The 16,932-nt window shown below is 52.8% G+C and overlaps 1 protein-coding gene across 1 annotated transcript in view; it reads right to left on the bottom strand.

Moving 5' to 3' along the window:
• The window catches only part of LOC137920437 (dystrophin, isoforms A/C/F/G/H-like), a 508,054-nt gene that overhangs the window by 489,522 nt on the left and 1,600 nt on the right, over nucleotides 1–16,932 (bottom strand). Inside the window, 24 exon segments of the mRNA XM_068763802.1 lie at nucleotides 275–1,423; nucleotides 2,117–2,749; nucleotides 2,926–3,126; nucleotides 3,204–3,425; nucleotides 3,606–3,758; nucleotides 4,559–4,718; nucleotides 4,788–4,899; nucleotides 5,176–5,381; nucleotides 5,432–5,631; nucleotides 5,948–6,090; nucleotides 6,188–6,931; nucleotides 7,184–7,343; nucleotides 7,432–7,638; nucleotides 8,502–8,747; nucleotides 8,883–9,061; nucleotides 9,208–9,404; nucleotides 9,573–9,697; nucleotides 9,828–9,935; nucleotides 11,225–11,471; nucleotides 11,473–11,596; nucleotides 11,672–11,992; nucleotides 12,466–12,604; nucleotides 12,980–13,072; nucleotides 13,439–13,500. Of these exon segments, the coding sequence (XP_068619903.1) occupies nucleotides 275–1,423; nucleotides 2,117–2,749; nucleotides 2,926–3,126; nucleotides 3,204–3,425; nucleotides 3,606–3,758; nucleotides 4,559–4,718; nucleotides 4,788–4,899; nucleotides 5,176–5,381; nucleotides 5,432–5,631; nucleotides 5,948–6,090; nucleotides 6,188–6,931; nucleotides 7,184–7,343; nucleotides 7,432–7,638; nucleotides 8,502–8,747; nucleotides 8,883–9,061; nucleotides 9,208–9,404; nucleotides 9,573–9,697; nucleotides 9,828–9,935; nucleotides 11,225–11,471; nucleotides 11,473–11,596; nucleotides 11,672–11,992; nucleotides 12,466–12,604; nucleotides 12,980–13,072; nucleotides 13,439–13,500 (6,131 nt within the window).

Raw genomic sequence — 16,932 nt, 5'->3', positions numbered from 1 at the left:
CACACATGCGGTCCGGTAAAAGAGTTCATGTTTCGTCAGACGAGACAAGGGGATATACTTTGTGTTTACACGTAAACTTTACTGTACTGTTACGAAATCTTGTCAGTGTTTTGTTTCACGCTCAGCGACAAGGAGTAAGCTGGAGGAACACTGGTCTACCCGATAACTTTGTTACGGCCCAAGCTCTTCGCGGTCCCCGCAGCCGCACGCGGCCGCCGGCGGTCGGCGCTAGTTGTGTTCGTAAAGTGTACAGTGTGGCGCGCGGCGTCGTTACCTGCGGCGCGTCCTGCACCTCCGAGTAGATGGCCTCGTCGTCGGGCGCGCGCCTGCGCAGGCGGTCGGGCGTGGCGCCGCCGATGCTGACTCCTACTTTCTTAACAATCTTCGGCTCCGCGTCGACCATTTTCACCTCGTGCAACTGTTCTTCGGCGATAATGTCGTGCGCGGCGGAGCACTCGGACACGAAGGCTCGACCTCTCTGCTCGTCGTCCAAAATCCTATACTCGTCCAGTTCGTTGCGCCGCGGTTGATCGTTCACCGGGGTAGGCGTGGGCGTCGGCGGCGGAGTGCTCATCGACACGTCTCGCGTGTCAGCGTCTTCCTCTCGCGGCGTATCCGGTGCAGTGAGATTCACTTTCAGGGGCTTGGGATTGCCGTCCTCAAGAGTTCTTCTTTTCAGTATGCCGAGAGTGGGTTTCATACGTTCTTCGAGTTTTTTCACTTCAACATCGAAAGTGTTGGGTCCGGAGCCGAAGTCCGCAGAAGCGGCCGTGTCGTCGGTATCGGAAGAGTCGCCCTCAGTGTCGTCGATGATCTCAACTCTCTCGACCGTCTGCGGGATGAATTCCACCACCGTCTCGATGGCCTCGGACGGATAAATCTCCTTAAGTTCGATGGGGCTGACTGTCGATTTCACAATCTCATGCTCTTTCACTTCGACCACGTGATACGGGTCCGAGTTCGGCTCGTCGCTCTGCGTCGGCAGCTTGTTGGCGACCACTTGGTTCGCAGAAATTTGCGTGAAGAGGTCACTATCTTCCAGAAGATTGAATGTGCTGCTGTCTTTTTTCGAGGTTTCCGGCGTCGACGGTACGGAAGCGGGCGCGGGGGCGACGGGCTCGATCGAGTCAGCGGACATTGGGCTGCCGAGTCTGTCACCGGTCGTGGCTTCAGTCGCGGGGCTGTTTGCTTTCTCCTTCTTTCTCTCCAAAGATGAACCTCTGCTTCGAATGCCACCTTCTTTAACTTCTTTTTTAATGGGCACGGGGCTCTTGCGAGCGAGAGGTATTTTGGACCTTTTGAGCACAGGCCTCTCCGAGTCGGGGGCGTCCACGGGGCTCTCGAGCCGCCGCTTGATGGTGTCGGTCACGTTCTCGTACTCAATGAGTGCGCTAGCGTCTCTCTCGGCGTCCGCCTCTTTCGCCTGCAAGCACAAACCGCCGATCGCCTTATCACACTTTAAGGTGAGTTAAGATTATTTGCCAAGCCACGCGACAGTTATGCACAGGTTAGTGGGCCGTCCCCGGGCGGTGCCGCTCGCGGACGGGACGAGCGCCGGCGGCGGTGCGATGATGTGATTAGGCGTGAGCGGCAAGCGGCGCGCGGCGCGGTGCGCGGTGAGCTCGACGCGGTGACATGAAGCACCGCGCGCCAGTGACACCAACACCACGAGTATTAACAATATGTACATGGTTGTATTTACAGCGGCGCCGCACGCGCAGCGCATCGCACAGTACAAGCAGGACGAGCAACACACGGTGCCGATTGTGTCCACGAGGAGTGCGCATGAGATTGGTTGCGTGGAATGAATAAGTCTGCTAGGCGAGCAGATGCGGCGAGCAGATGCGGCGAGCGGGGCGCTCGGCGTCCGGTGACATGACAAATGTGAATGCGTCCTTTATAAGTTCGTCAAATCGAAATGATAAAGCGCAGCAGCACGAACACTGGGATGATACGAACGCATTCCGGCATTCAGTGTAATGAATAGCAAATTAAGGAAATGATTGCTGAAGCGAACGCGCCAACGGTCAGCTTACGCGCTGCGCACGTTTGTCGAAAATAAATATTTGTTACAAAAAAGTTTAGTTCCGACAGCTGCACTAGGAAAAGTACTCACGACGAGCCGCTCGAGCGTGGCCTCCCAGAGGCGCGCCAGTTGTGGATCGCGCGCCGCACTAAGCTGCGGGCCGCGCGCGCGCATGTCGGCGCGCAGGCGCTGCAGCTGCGCGCTGTCCACGGTGCCCGCGTCCAGCTGGCCCTGCACGTCGCGCACGAAGCGCAGCAGCTCGCCCGGCGCCTCCGCCTCCGCCGCGCCCGGCGCCCCGTGCCGTCGCAGCTTTTCCCACCGCGAGTTGATGTCGTCTATCTGCTCCTTTAAGTTCTCGAGATAGGCCTGCTCGCAGCTCTTGGAGAACTCTTGATAGTTGGCATTAAGTTTGTCCCGGATGCCCTCCATGCGTGACATCTCCAGCTCGAGCGTCTGGCGGCCGACGGCCCCGAGCCCGTCGAGCCAGCACGTCAGCGACTGCAGGTCGTTCTGGATCTCGCGCGTGGTCAGCAGCGCGTTCTCCAGCTTACTCTTGGACTCGGTGATCTGCGCACCGAGTTTATTGTACAACTCCTTAAGGTTGTCGATCTTCTTGGAGAACTCCTGCGGCTCCGGCACCGCCTTCTCTTCGACCATCTTACGTCCACTTTTAATAATGGTCTCCACTTCGGACTTGATTTCGCTCAAGGTGCGGTAGAATTTCTGCAAAAGAAACTGCAAGTGAACACGGGGCACGGGGTACGGTTTGGCACCTGGTGCTACTAAATTTGCAAAAGGTGTTCAAATTCGTTGTTTGATTTATTTAAAAGCCATTAAGTAGGTATGTGGTATGCGTTTATTTTATCATCAATGCAACAAGTGGCGGGCGGCGCACGCACCAGGCAGCGCCGCAGTTGCGCGCGCACGGCGTCGGGGTCGGGAGGCGCCGGTGCGGCGGGCGGCAGCGCCCCGGCCGCGCGCTGCACGTCCAGCAGCACGCTCGCTGCGCGCCGCAGCCGCGCCTCCAGCTGCGCCGCCTCACCGGCCGCCGCCTCCGACTCCACACCTTTCAGCTGCTCCTCAATGTCGTCGAGTTTCTCCTGGATTGCAACGTCAAAGGTTATTAATGGCAATGTATTGAGGCGAGCGTGCCGCTAGTGCGTCGTGCCCTACGCACCTGAAGCTCCTGCAGCTGCTCGTGCAGTCGCTGGCGGTCGGCGCGCTGGCGCACAGCGTGCAGGAGTTCGCGCTGCGCGGGCAGCTCGTGCGGTAGCCGGGGGTCGCGTGCCGCCAGCCGTGCGCTCGCTGCCACCACCCACTGTTGCAGCTGCTCCAGGTGCACCTCGCACTGCGCCGCTTCCCGCGCCTCCTTCTCTAGCTCACGGCTGCGCTCCAACGCCTTACGGACAGGAAAACAGTTTTACATCCTACGGAGGATCCGATATATCTTCTCTAAAGATAAATGGCTGTAAGACGTATTCAATGGGAAATTACTATTGACAAATGATATAAGAACATCGCGGCAACATCGGTTGTATGACATTGGACGCCTGCGCGTCGGAGCGGGGCCGCGCGGTACCTGGTCGCGCAGAGTGTGCCAGCGAGTGGTGACGGCGTCCACCTCCGCGCGGATCCAATCGGGCATGATGTGCGCGTCCACCAGCTGCCGTCCGATGTCCTGGATGCGTGCCAGCCGCTCGTCACTGTGGTTCTGCACGTAGTTCTCCAGGTCCTGTGATCCCCGCGGATACAAATTTGACTTAAACTTAAAAATATATTTGTAGACGAGGTACGTGATACATCATTCAATAGAATTACCGCGTAACGGCTTAATAAATAATTATTTGCCGCGTAACAACTTCGAGATATTTTGTACTTGCGTTCTGTATGCGGTTCTATGGTTTGTGGCATTGACGTCGGGACAGCGGAGAGTATGTGAAAAGAACAGACGAGAAATGTCATCTCCTATATATCTTTTAATTAAATTATAACAGTGAAATAATAACTTTAATTTTTGTTTCTCTTTCTAGGTTAGTTCATAATTTATAATGTTCATTATTATTAACAATGTTTGTAACAATTTTAGCAGTTGTCTAAATAATAAATACTCTTTCAAGCAACACAAGTCTGTCAGTTTTACTGTCCCTCAGTAACAAAAACACAGTATACATTCTTAGGTGTTAAAAAAACAAAGTTGATTGAGACCCTCAATCAACTTTGTTTTTTTTAACCGAGCAGATCTCTCTGCGTGTAACACATTCGGTAACACATTAGCGCGAACTGTTACCGCTGCAGGACGCGCGGAGGCAGGCCGACCCGCGGCGCCCACGCGGCAACTCTCTGGGCCGGTGGACGGGCGAGCTTTGTTGGAACGCGTTGTTGATGCTGTGCGGGCTCCTCAGTGATGAGGATCAATCTTAAATAGCAAGTCGGTACCTCGAACACGAAGGCGAGTTTAGAACGTTGGCCCTACCTTTAGCAACGTTGACGTGTTATAAAAATATTTGATGCAGTAAAGGTTTGCAAACTGACGTAAAGCTGGTCGGAGATATCCTCGGCGTCAGGGCGCGCGCCCTGGTCGTCGTGCGCATCGCGGCGCTGCAGCCGGCGCTGAAGCCCGTCCAGCCAGGCCGCCTGCTGCGCCAGCCAAGCGCGCAATTCGCCCGACTCGTGCCACGCCTCGGCCAGCACCCTGCGGAGACACGGCACACTCGTACAGCGGCTCGCGGCGCCTCGCCCTGCGCGCCCCGCGGACACTCACTTGTATCGCTCGTAGACGGCGTGCGTGGCGCGCGACCAGAGAGCGCACAGCTGCGTGAGGCGGCGCGCCAGCGAGGCGGCGCGGCGCTCCGCCGCCAGTAGCACCTCGTTGCCTGCACACACGCGCACAACGCACTCACTACTTAATATTTTCACTGCGCTACGCATGCCTCGCGCGCCCCCGTGTTCTGCGGGTTCCCCAGTGCACTGAGGTGACGGACATAACAATTCTATCCGTAATTGTTTTCATTTTAGTTGAAGACAATTCGAACGGCCGCGCTCACTCGACAGCTGCGCTGCGCACATCCGACGAAATAAGAACTAATTTTTGCCTCTAGAGGCACCTAAATTTTAAAGCGGCCAGTGCCAGCAAGCGGAGCGCTTCGCACCTTCCTCGTTGAGGCTGCGGAACTGTGTGGTGCGCTCGTCGCACTGCTCCTTGAGCGTCTGGAAGCGTGTCTTCATGCGGTATAACTCGGCGGAGTCGCGGATGGCGCACTCCTCCTCGCTCGGCATCTGCTGCTCCAGCTCGAGCAAGAACCGCTCCAACTGCGAAAAGGTGGAAAATACTTGAATATAATCCGAGCAGAATAAACTTTGGCCCAGCAAAGGTCGTCGCGACGTACGTCGTCGATGCCGTCGAGCAAGCGCTGCGTGCGCGCGTGCGCATCCCGCAGGCGCTGCAGCGCGGCGGGCAGCGAGACGCGCAGCGCGGCGGCGCGCGACCGCAGAGCGCGCAGCTCCGCCGCAGCGCCGCGCGCGCCCACCTCCTCCGCCACCGCCCGCTCGGCACTCTCCGCCTCCGCGAGCAGTCGCTCCAGCTCCGCACTCTCGGCCTCCACCTCCTGTTTGCACAATAAACTTTTTTACTCTGGTAATCTCACGCCAAGAACGTTATATATGTTGTAGATGATTGTTGTTGTTGCCACCGCTACAGTGAAGGAGTAGAACACTGACACACGTCACTTTTAACTATAAAGTATATACAACGGCTAAGAGGTCAGTGCACTCTTGATACAAAGTCTGCACCTGAAGTTTTGGCGTCAGGTGGATGCGCAGCCCAGCCAGGGGCCAATTTCGAAGTATATAAGACGTATATTTTTACCAAAGATAAACATGTTTGGAACACATTTAAGGAAAAACGATGCACAGTGAACGCACCTGCGCGCGGTCCAGCAGCGCCTGCAGCGCCGGCAGGTCGCCGGGCAGCGCCGCCGCCGCCTCCGCGCACAGCCGCTCGGCCGCCTCCGCGCGCACCTCAGCCCCGGCGCGCGCCTCCGTCAGCCGCGCCAGCGCCGCCGCGCCTGCAAACGTAGCGCACGCCGCGCGCATCACGCACACGACCACAAACAAACTCCAACTAAATGTCAGGGTGAAACGTATCGACGTCCGCGTGTTTACCTTTGCCCAGCTTGTCAATTTTCTTTTGCAATATCGTTTGGCAATCCGAAAACTTGGTGACCAAGTTTTCCACGCTGCTCCTCAGATTGAGGTCGGGCACGCTGCCCTTGTCGTAGTTCTCACGCCTTTCCTTTGCGACGGCATCGCATGTCGACTGCAGCTCTTGGAAATTTTCCTGCAACCGCTTCAAGACTTCGATCTCCTTCTCCATCTCCTCCTGTGTGGAATCGACTGCGTGTTCGGCTAGTACCTGCGCTTCGAGCTCCGCCACCTTCTCTTGCAACGCTTTAAACCTGTCCTCGCGGCGTTCTTCCGCCTTGTTGTTCATCGCCAATTTCACCTGGACTTCTCTGCGCAGAAGGTGCGAGAGGATTTCCTCGTATTCGTCGTTGATTCGTATCGTTTCGGCGTCGATGTCGTCCTTGTGCGCCTGCGGGAGCGCCTTCGTCAGCAGCACGATGGATTGCGCGCTGAGCTCCTTGAGGCGCATCTCGAGCTGCTTGAGCGCGCGGATCTTGTTACGCAGATGTATGAGCTGGTTGGTGGAGGGCGTGTCGGTGAGCATGCGCTTCTGCCAGGCGCGCGTCTCCTCCAGTTGCGCACGTACTGAGGCCACGCCCTCCGCGAACTTGTGTTTGTCGTCCAGCAGATCGACGGTGTTCTGCAGCCGCGACACCTGGCACTGGATGTCATCCCAACACCGCTTCAGCTCTTTGATGCTCTCGGCATGACGCTCCGCCTCATCTGCAACGCATAAACCGGGTAAATGCGCGCGCACCTACAGGCTGTTGCCCAATAGGGCTACCGTAAGCATCTATCGACACGAAGTAACGCGCAACTCCGTGAAGGAGGCCCTGAGGTATCACTGACAGAACAGCGGTGACGACGCATCTCAGAGCCGGTATGTACTATGGCTGCTGCCTTCAGACTGGATGTGAAATACCCAGGTGCCAGTGAATGAAGGTAAGAATAGACGCCTCTGTGGCGTGTGGTTACCTTGTAGCCCGGGTTCGGCAGCCAGGCGGCGCTGAATCTCTTCGACGTGCTCAAAGTCTTGCCGCTTCTCCTCCACCTGGCGCCGCACGCGCTCCGCGAGCGCACGCGCGTCTGCCAGCGCGCGCGCTTCGACTCCAGCACTCTCCAATGAATTCTGGCACTGGAAACATTTGAGTTTGAGACTGTTATGTAACTTTGAATAATTCAATAAACGTTGAGCGGGCGACGGGCGCGCGGCGGAAACTGACCTGCTGCAGGACGACCTGGGTGTCGCGCGCCCAGCGCTCGAAGGCGCAGTAGCCGGCCTGAAAGTCGCGCGTGCCCTCGTCCGCCAGGCGCGGCTTCTTGCTGGCCGAGTGCGCGTCGCCACCCGGCGCCGCGGGCTCGCCCGGCGGCGGCGACTGCGCCGTGTCGTCCGGCGTGTCCATGTCAAACTCGAATCCCAGTTCTCGTATCTATTTAAACAAAATAATAACTAGCTAACTAGCGAATAATAACTAGCGCTCGCTCACGCAAAAACAGTCAGAGTAATGTGCGTCCTTAACTACAGATTCGTGAGCCAGGATTGTCTCGTTTGATTGCATTGCAACGTTGCATGTCGACGTCCCGTACGTCTTAATTAAAATTTTAACCAAAAAAATATAAACACGAGTAATATCACATAAATTGCAGTACAGTAAAAAATTGATGAACACTTTTTGAATATTATTTAAATATTGAAATATTATAAAAATACATAAATTAACTAGTGTCAAGTTATAAGTCAGAGCACAATATTTTGTCTGTGTTCATAGTTCCATCATTACGTATTCCTTGTTATTTATCAGTTTGTTTATTTGCTTACCTCTTCTACTTTTGTTTTACAGTGCTTTAAACTTTGTAATTCCGTTCTGACAGAAACAATTACATCAACTGCTTTCGGCTTTTTTCCTTCCTTCATCGCAAGCCATCTCGGGGTTCACAAATTGCACATATATGTATATTATAACTGTGACATCTATTCCCAGATGCAAGTTTTATACTTAAAATAACCTTCGATCATTGAGGTTGAAGCTATTCGTACCTCGCACCGGCACGAACACATCCTGTCTCCTACCGGCGCTCCTCGCTTTGACCTGCTGCCGCCTGACCAGTCCTGGGTGATCGTGCGGCTGCTCACCAACATTATCAGGGGAGTACCGACTTGCGGTGTAAAATCAGACCAGGCCTTTTCTGCCCACTACCCTTTTGGTTTAAATATATTTTTCTTCTGTTACCAAGTTTGCACTTACAGCTAGAAGCGGTACAGTATATCAGATTAACCGAAGTGACAACGAACCCTCGAAGCTTGCACGTCCAATATGAGCAGCAACGCGTCGAGCCGGTCGAGCAGCGCCTCCGCCTCCTCGGCCAGCGCGGGCTCGGGCTCCGCGTCGGTGTCGGCGGCGGTGACGGCAGCGGGCGCGGCGTCGTGCAGCGCGCACGCCACGGCCCGCCGCTCCTGCCGCACGCCGAGCTGCGCTTGCTGCAGCTCCCGAATGCGTACCAACACTTCTCCCACCTCGCTCACCGGGTTCGCCTCCATCTGGAGAAAAAAACATAGTCCACATTGATATACAGAGTGAGTGGCCATTATTTTGATAAATGACTACATTTTAGCCCCACGCCATGAAATAAATATTTTGTGATAGCTAACGACCAGGAAACGACGTGTCGCGACCTGTTTGAGCGTGTCCTCCAGACGGTCTGCGGCGGCGCGGCGCGCGCGCAGGCTCCGGCGGCGCTGGGACCGGCGCTCGGCGCGCGCCAGCCGACCCAGCCGCGCCAGCGTCCACTGGCACGCGTGCGACCACCGCTCGCCTAGCGCGCGCAGCTGGTCCTCGATCTCCGCGACGCCGGCTGCGTGCGCGACAAACTTTATTCTATAACTCATATTAGCAGTTTATGCTTCGTACCGACGCTACATCCGAAGCGTTTACCTAAAAAGAAAGTAAATTATGTTAAACAAAGTAATCCAAGTCCAGAGAGGGACATGGAAGTCTCACCGTCATCGTGTCCGTCGTCGTCGACCACCACAACGCAGTCGGCGAGCGCGTCCACCAGCGGCTGCTGGCGGCGGAGGTCCGCGTGCAGCTCCCGCGCTGCGCGTAAGGCGCTCTCCAAGGCCTCCTCTTCCAGGTCCGCGCCTTCGCCATCCGCCTCCATGCGTGACATGCGATCCTCCGTCTCCGTTAGCCATTGTCTAAAGTTAACATGCGATTGTAATTACAAATCTACATCTAGTAGGATTAACAGTGAAAAGCACAGGTGAGTTGGTACGGTTGCATGTTCCAAGTTCATATGGTCGTACTTTTTGATTGTTTTGAAATTGCAACAGAAAACAGTCGCGGACGTGCGCGTGTGTACGCACCGGAAGCGCTGCAGGTGCTGGTGCTGCGCGTGCATGAGCGCGGCGTGCACGCCGGCCTGCCGCCGCATGGCGCCCAGCCGCAACTGCTCCCAGCGCTCGTTCAGCAGCCGCATCTGCAGCCGCACCTGCGCCCGCCCGCACCGCGTTACACAACTTTGTGCTTCATCAATGTTCACATTATCGCAATAATAACTGATACCAAACATCACCTTTCGACATCGTACTTAATACAAACAAAATAGAAAGGTGTCCGACCTCGTTGGCCTCGTCCCGCGAGAGCGCCGCGTCCCGCACGAGGCGCGCGCCCTCCTCCAGCACGCCGCCCACGCGGCACTGCTGCTCCGACAGCTCCAGCAGGAACCGCTGCCGGCAGAGACGCGCCCCGCGCACACTACACTTGCACATCTCATGAAATACTTCTCTCTACTTCATCATTCACATGTGAGACCGGGACTTGGTATACAGAGGTTAAATAATTTTTGCAGGTTAACATTTTTTATTTTCTCTTTCCATTCTTACATATATCTTTTTTTATTCGAGGCCATCATCCAGCATACGTCATGGTTTGGTGGGGGCGTCCAATGCTCCAGACTTCCTAAAGGCTGATGTTTGGCCTTCGGCTAGTCCGAACTTAAACTCTCTTGTCTATTAATTGTGGTCGGTGCTAGAGGACATGCTCTACTTTAGGCATCACTCAAATATTGAGTCGCACAAGAAATCTTCGGAGGCAGCAGTGATCAAGTTTCTAATGAACACCTTTTTTTTTTCACATCCAAAACTTTAAAATAAAATATTTTTTTTAGAAATTGTCGGATATTTTCTTTGTTACAGAACTTACGGCTACACTAGGTATTGTTTACACCGTGATATACATTTACAATAAGAAAACGCTCGAAAGTAATTAAATACCTTAGCTATAAACTTAACAGTTTAAAATTCCCGCGCGCTTCAATAATGTAGCTGTTAGTTTGTCGTTCCCTGTATTCCTATCCTTTTCCTACTTACGTATCAATACGCCGAGTGATGAACTAGAACTAGACAATAAATATATGCTGTGAAGTGGCAACATTGACGCGGAAGTTAAAACTGTGAATCCTGCGGACAAACATTCTTCCGTCTACCATTGTTCGCAAACCTTGACACTAACCGCATCCGATATTTACTGTTCATCGAAATTGTATCGGATAACGCTACAACGACGATCAGGATATAGATAAGGAATCGATGCTGATATGGTGAGTTCCTTGGCTTTTGGCTTCCTCTCTTTCTATTCCCTTTTCCTGTTGTAACGAACTGACGCTACATAGCATTCATACCGCGTAATTTGTACAACCGCCTCGCTGATAAAGTCAACTAATATCTACCGCGTATCAAGGCGTCAGTCACTATTTTACTTATGTCTTATCATAACTTTTTATTTGTAAACACCTCATCTGTTTATTCACTTTAACTTATAACGTTAATAACACGTTAAGTTATCCTCCTTGATGGCGGGGCCTGACCCGACAGTGCTTCCACAACTAGAACTCAACTTTATACATTGCACTTTGAATAACTGCCTGGCGGAACACGAGGCGACAGCGTGCTCGCTCGATAGTTACTAGTGCACAAAATAAAAAGCAAAGCGCGGAGTGTCGGCGGCGCGCGCTCACCTCGTGCGCGTGGAAGTGCTCCTTGAGCAAAGCGAGGTCGGCCTGCGGCGGCGCCGGCTGCGCGGCCAAGCGCTCCTCCGCCTCCAGCAGCCAGGCCAACGCCTCCTCCAGTGCCGCGCCGTATCCGCCCAGCTCCGACGCCGTGGTGGCCGACGACAGCGGGCGCGACGCCGGCGCGTTCTGTTCGCACGACAACAACTATAGTGACAAGGTTAGCGGGGACGTGCCGCGCTCGCAGGCTGGGGAGACGCACCTCCGCGGCGGGCGCGTCGGCCGCGTCGGGCAGCTCGTCGCGCGCGTGCGGCAGCGACTGGAACAGGCACATCACGTACATCATGATGGACTTCTTGTCGGGGTGCTCCGTGTTCACGTCTGCAAGAGAGAGGTCTTGTGTGAGCGCGGCGCCTCTGACGTTACGAGGGCGCGGGCGACAACGCGGCACGATACCTTCGGGGTCGAGCAGGCGCGCGATGGCGAGGTGCTGGTGCGCCAGGCGGAAGGCGTGCTCGAGGCGCGCGGCGGGCTCCGCGCGCAGCACGGCCGCGTAGTCGAACAGCTGCGGGCGCCAGCGGTGCAGCAGCGCATTGATCGCCAGCCCGTCTGACCACGACGTCGTGAAATTGCGGATATTGACGCCTGCATAGTTCTGAGTGTGCGCGCGGCACCACGCCAACAACGTTTTCTCCAGGTTGCTCTGTTGCGTGTCCGACATGAGCTCCTTGAGGTGGTAATGCACCTGCCAGTGCAGGATTATACTCCACACGAGGCCTGCCACAAGAAAAACAAATACACATCGTCACGTCACGCTGTACAATGCGCAAGACGACAGTTTTAATTTGAATACATTTCAGTGAAGATGGCCTATGGGCTAGATCCAATCCTGATCAAGCAGGCAACACATCAACCTATCAGTTTCGATTCTTTCTCCTTATCCTTACCTCCTTCGACTGGGTAAAATGTGCCGACGTATTACAGATGATTTGGATTAAATTGTATCGAGGGAGGCAGGTCCCCTGAAGCGAAGCGTGCGTAGCCTCGTATTGCCGCGCTAGTTTAAACGTTAAGGAATGTTGGGTTTCCAGACACATCTAGGCAACACAATCAGACGCTTTCCGTAACGACCCAATCTCCCAGCACCCATCCGAAAACCTGAGGGACTGTACACCCAAACATTTCGCCTCTAAGACGTCTCATTTACGAAAGATTTCCCAAGAAGAAAACAAAAAGCTTTAAGCGCGCACCTAGGATGAGCTTGGGATTGCCATCGACGATGTCGGCTCCGCTGATGTTGACGAGGCGTAGGCCGGCCGCTTCCAGCGCGCGCAGCGCCGCGTTGACGTTGTTGAGCTGGTGCACGCGCATGCGCCCGCGCTCGCGGCGCTGTAACCGCGAGTGTAGTTAGCGGCGCATCAGGTGCCTGCGCATCGTGTCCGCCGGGTGACAGGTCACTATGACGTGACATCTGGACGCACACGGCGCGCGCAGCACGCGGCCAGTCACACGTGCGGTCAATATGCCTCGTGCAGAGGAACCATCCGCGGCAGGGAGATTTCCTTACTGCTTGTATTCTATACTCATTGTTAACGTTTTAAAAGAGCAGTAATATTAGAACACTGCAAAGGCTTAAAGAGAAAAGGTGGAAGCAGCTTTGCTATGGGAAATTGGATTAAAACGGAACATCGATGTGGGCGCGAGAGAACAGTCTGTACTCCGAGCCACGCCGGACGCTCGTGCCTACAGGCGGGACATGCTTACATATTGCTGCGCAGTGAGGATCTCCAGCAACGACAGGAGCACCTCGCCATCACGCAGGTCTTGGAACAGGTCCTGCACCGGCGGCTTGTTGTTCTGAAACAGCACGCGACAACACTTCATCGGTAAATTCAAGCGGTATGCGACCTCGCGGTTAAGAATTTATTTACTGATTGACGTTGGGAATGAACTGCTCTAGCCACAGTAACAACGACGCTGGTGCGAGTGTCAAAAACACGATTAAGTTTGAGGTGGACACTTCGCGGATCAGAAAATGTTTGGAATCCTCGTCATTTAAGATTGCCTTCATATGGGCGCTCAATATGATTCGAGAGTGTTATAGTTTCTATCGATTAGAGCTCTTCCAGCATTGTTATCTCTACGTACGCGACATCACCAAGTAACGTGATGATGCAATGTCAAAAATAATGTGAATATATGTAGCGACGGGCGCGCGCGTACCTTCTCCAGCTGCGAGTTGATCCATTTGGCGAACGTCTTCTTCTGCACGTCCTCCCGCTCGTCTGCAACAGAGCAAACCGTGAGGCCGACGGCACTAATGGCGAACCATCTACCAGCTTTTATGCGGAGACAACTTTTCCTTTTTATCGAACTGTAATTTAGTCTGCATAATATTAAAATTGACTGAAAGATTGTTAATGTTTTTAAATAAAAAATGCAAACTTGGGAGAGGAGTAAAAACACAAGGCTGTACGACGGGAGAGCCGCACGCGCGGCTTCCGAGGGAGCCTTCGAGCTTTGCTACCTTTAAACAAGTGTTAGACTAAGCAGGTAACGGCTCAGAAGGCGGGTCGCGGCGCCTGGACACACTGCGCCCGGTGTTCCTACACGGGCCGTTCTTTTGCATCTGTCGCGGTGCGACAACTCATTGGCGGCAGGAAGCCGTCGTCCGAATAATTTGAAAGAAAAAACTTTTTAACTGTTGCAGCTCACGGCTGCGGACGATGTCTAATTTATTTATTTTATGAGGCCGGCGCCCGATTTACCGGAAAGTAATTTGTAAATGTAGATATAAGTAAATTCAAATTAACTCCAGCGAACAAACAGTTTGAATGTACACAAAAAATTATGAGCATTAGTCAGAAGCCCGCAACTTGAAGGTTTAATTAATGAATAAACAAAACTAGTCCGATGACGTTTCCGACGGGAGCGCGACGGGAGCGCGGCGGGAGCGCGGCGGGAGCGCGGCGGGATGAAACGAATTAGCTTACCGCCACGCTACCGGGGATTTAGTTTTTTTTATCATTTTCAACTCTTCGGAAACGAGAAGGATTTCACGATGAACGCGCAGACAACTCGCCTGAACCTTTGACGGTATCCATCATTAGTTAGTGTACAGAGTGGCGCCAGCCAAAAACACGAGCGCCCGCGACCTGGCGCGGTTGAGTCAGCGGTTGTTACATTCTTACGGGTGCCGCAGAAAAAAGCAGCAGCCGCCGCCCGGCACGATGTCTAGTACGATGTCTGCATATAGTTCGTGACATTATTCTTTTTTCCGGACGACAGAAAGCCGGACAAGTCAGTTGGACTTCACAAACCGCTGACCGTTATGGATACAACATCAATGTTTGGAATAATGTCAAGATTCTTCCGGCACATAGTTAAAATCGCGGGGAGTCGCTGGACGCGGGCGCGCGCGGCCGTACGTCGTGCCGATACTCGGGGGAGGGCTACATGTTGCGGGGGCGTCTGGCGGCTGACGTGAAGTTGACGATGATGACTTTGGTCACGAAACAATTGTCAGATAGGTGCGGCCAATTGAATTTAATTTCTTTGCTGGAAAATGACGAAGCGCCCGTTCCCGTAAGTTCACACAGCAGAGCGCTACTGACATGATCCGCGCATGGACCGACGCAGCGGCGCGGGCGGCGCGGGCGGCGCGCTGGTGCTGCTCGCGGGGCGATACTGTCGGTTAGCGAATCAACTGCCGGCGCAATGAACGAACGAAGAATATAAATAATTGACGACCGCGACGTTATAACATATTTACAGGCTTTATTTTTTTATATATTAAAAAACAATAAATTACTAATAAAGCGAAATAATTATGGATAGTTTCAAATGCTGAAGAAGCAGTGACAGCGCGCGGAAACGCTGTGGAAAATACGTCCAGAGAGAAGTGGGTCCACTGGCGCACAGGAGATACAGTGGTTTTACAGAATCTGCAATTCATTAGCAATCAACGAACAACAAATCCTGTGCATCATCACCCATTGCTGACCGAGGTCGCCGCAGGCAAGGGAGCCCGCGCCTGCGCCCCGCGAACAGGAGCTCTCGCTTGTTTGGCAAACTGTTTCATTCGTCTCGCGCCCTCTCCCTCGCATAGCGCGAATGTACTCGTCACTTATAATTACATGTTTATTAATTGTTGTCATTATTGCGTATATAGAACTACATTGGAAATGTAACGATTGTTTTAGACCGGGTGTCGTGACGGACATCGACTGTTGGTAATCGAAGTCTATAAAATCCTACGCCGTTGTTATTATTTGTGGACGATGTATTCATGTACAAAATAGTTATATAAAATTGTTTATCTTTTGATACTGTGTATCCGTGTAACAGAAATATCTTGTGACACGTCGCAAACAGCGAGGCCGTGCCTGCCGCCCGGATTGCTGGTCGCAAACGAAGAACAGAGTTTTGACAATTTTTTTACTTTGTTCACTAAACTCGTCTACTACACACATTACAAACTATAAAGTGAACATAAGAGAAAAAAGCCAGGTGTTCGACTTTCTACGAGTAAGTAAACACTGCACGCGCAGAATCGAGAGCAATAGAGTTTAGTAGGTTAGAAGTGGTTTAGAAGTGGAACCAGGCAGGCAGGTAAAGCGCCATGCGGATGTTAATTGAAAAACTTAATAAGTTACGATTGACACGGTAATTCCACTCAATTCACGAAGGGCCGGGTTTGGCACGGGTGCCGTGTTACGAGGCGTTGGAACTACTGATTTTAATATCAGCGACACTTGCACTCGATCAAAGTGAGGCCTGGTGGATTCATTTACTGTCGACAGCGAGCACGTGCGTTGGTGCCCGCGCCGCTGCCGCGCCACAAATGAACGAATTAAAACATGAGTATGTAAGCTGCCGACTGCAATGATTCATCTCCAGCGGCTCGCCCGCGACTTCAAATGATAATGATAGACAAACAACTTTTGTTCCTACACGAAACAGGGCGGGGCACCCCACTCGTCGCGAACTCTACTCAGGTCAAATATAATTTGACAATTCCGTTCAAACATATCAAAATCCGCCGTTGCGATCAGCCGCAATACTTGCATTATGTTGCTTTACTAAAACACCAGCAAGTGCAGCTGCAGTGGCCAGCACGAAGAGGCAATGATTACAACATTTTGTTCAAAACGGACAATTGGATTCGTTATTTAGAAGATAAAAGGATAAATGTGAAGCGAGTACTTAACACTGTTTTTCACTTGGTACCTGTTAGAAGAATTATGACCTGCAGTGAATTTGACAGAAGAAATATTATTTTGAACAAAATGGAATATCATGTGCAGTGAGGTGCAAGTGAAGGCGGCAGCGCATGGCTGCTGGGCGGGACCAGGACTTGTTAAACACTTAAACCAATTTGCCTCAATCAAATTTCTGTACAAACAGAATACGCCTAGTTAATCCAGGAACACGCTTTTCTCACAAAGCTTTTACATAACTGTTGGGCTACAGTGGGGCTCGCTACTCAAGAAATGCAACTAACTCTGAAAACTGTCAGGGAAACAAACAATACTTTTTAATGGCTATAGAAACATGCTGCTCACTATTATTTTACACAGCAACTACATTATTAAAATTGTATAAAGGGCGCTGTCAGGCGGTAGCATCTGTAAGGCATTTACCATTTAAATCAACCAACTCTCATGTGCTGACAATTATCCATTTGTGATTATATTTTTGTTTATCTCTATGCTTTT

The sequence above is a fragment of the Battus philenor genome, unplaced genomic scaffold, assembly GCF_028537555.1.
Source record: "Battus philenor isolate CCGP_79_NKW_IND1 unplaced genomic scaffold, ilBatPhil1.0.hap1 SCAF_18, whole genome shotgun sequence".
Taxonomy (NCBI): domain Eukaryota; kingdom Metazoa; phylum Arthropoda; class Insecta; order Lepidoptera; family Papilionidae; genus Battus; species Battus philenor.
This window is presented reverse-complemented; position numbering and strand designations above follow the sequence as displayed.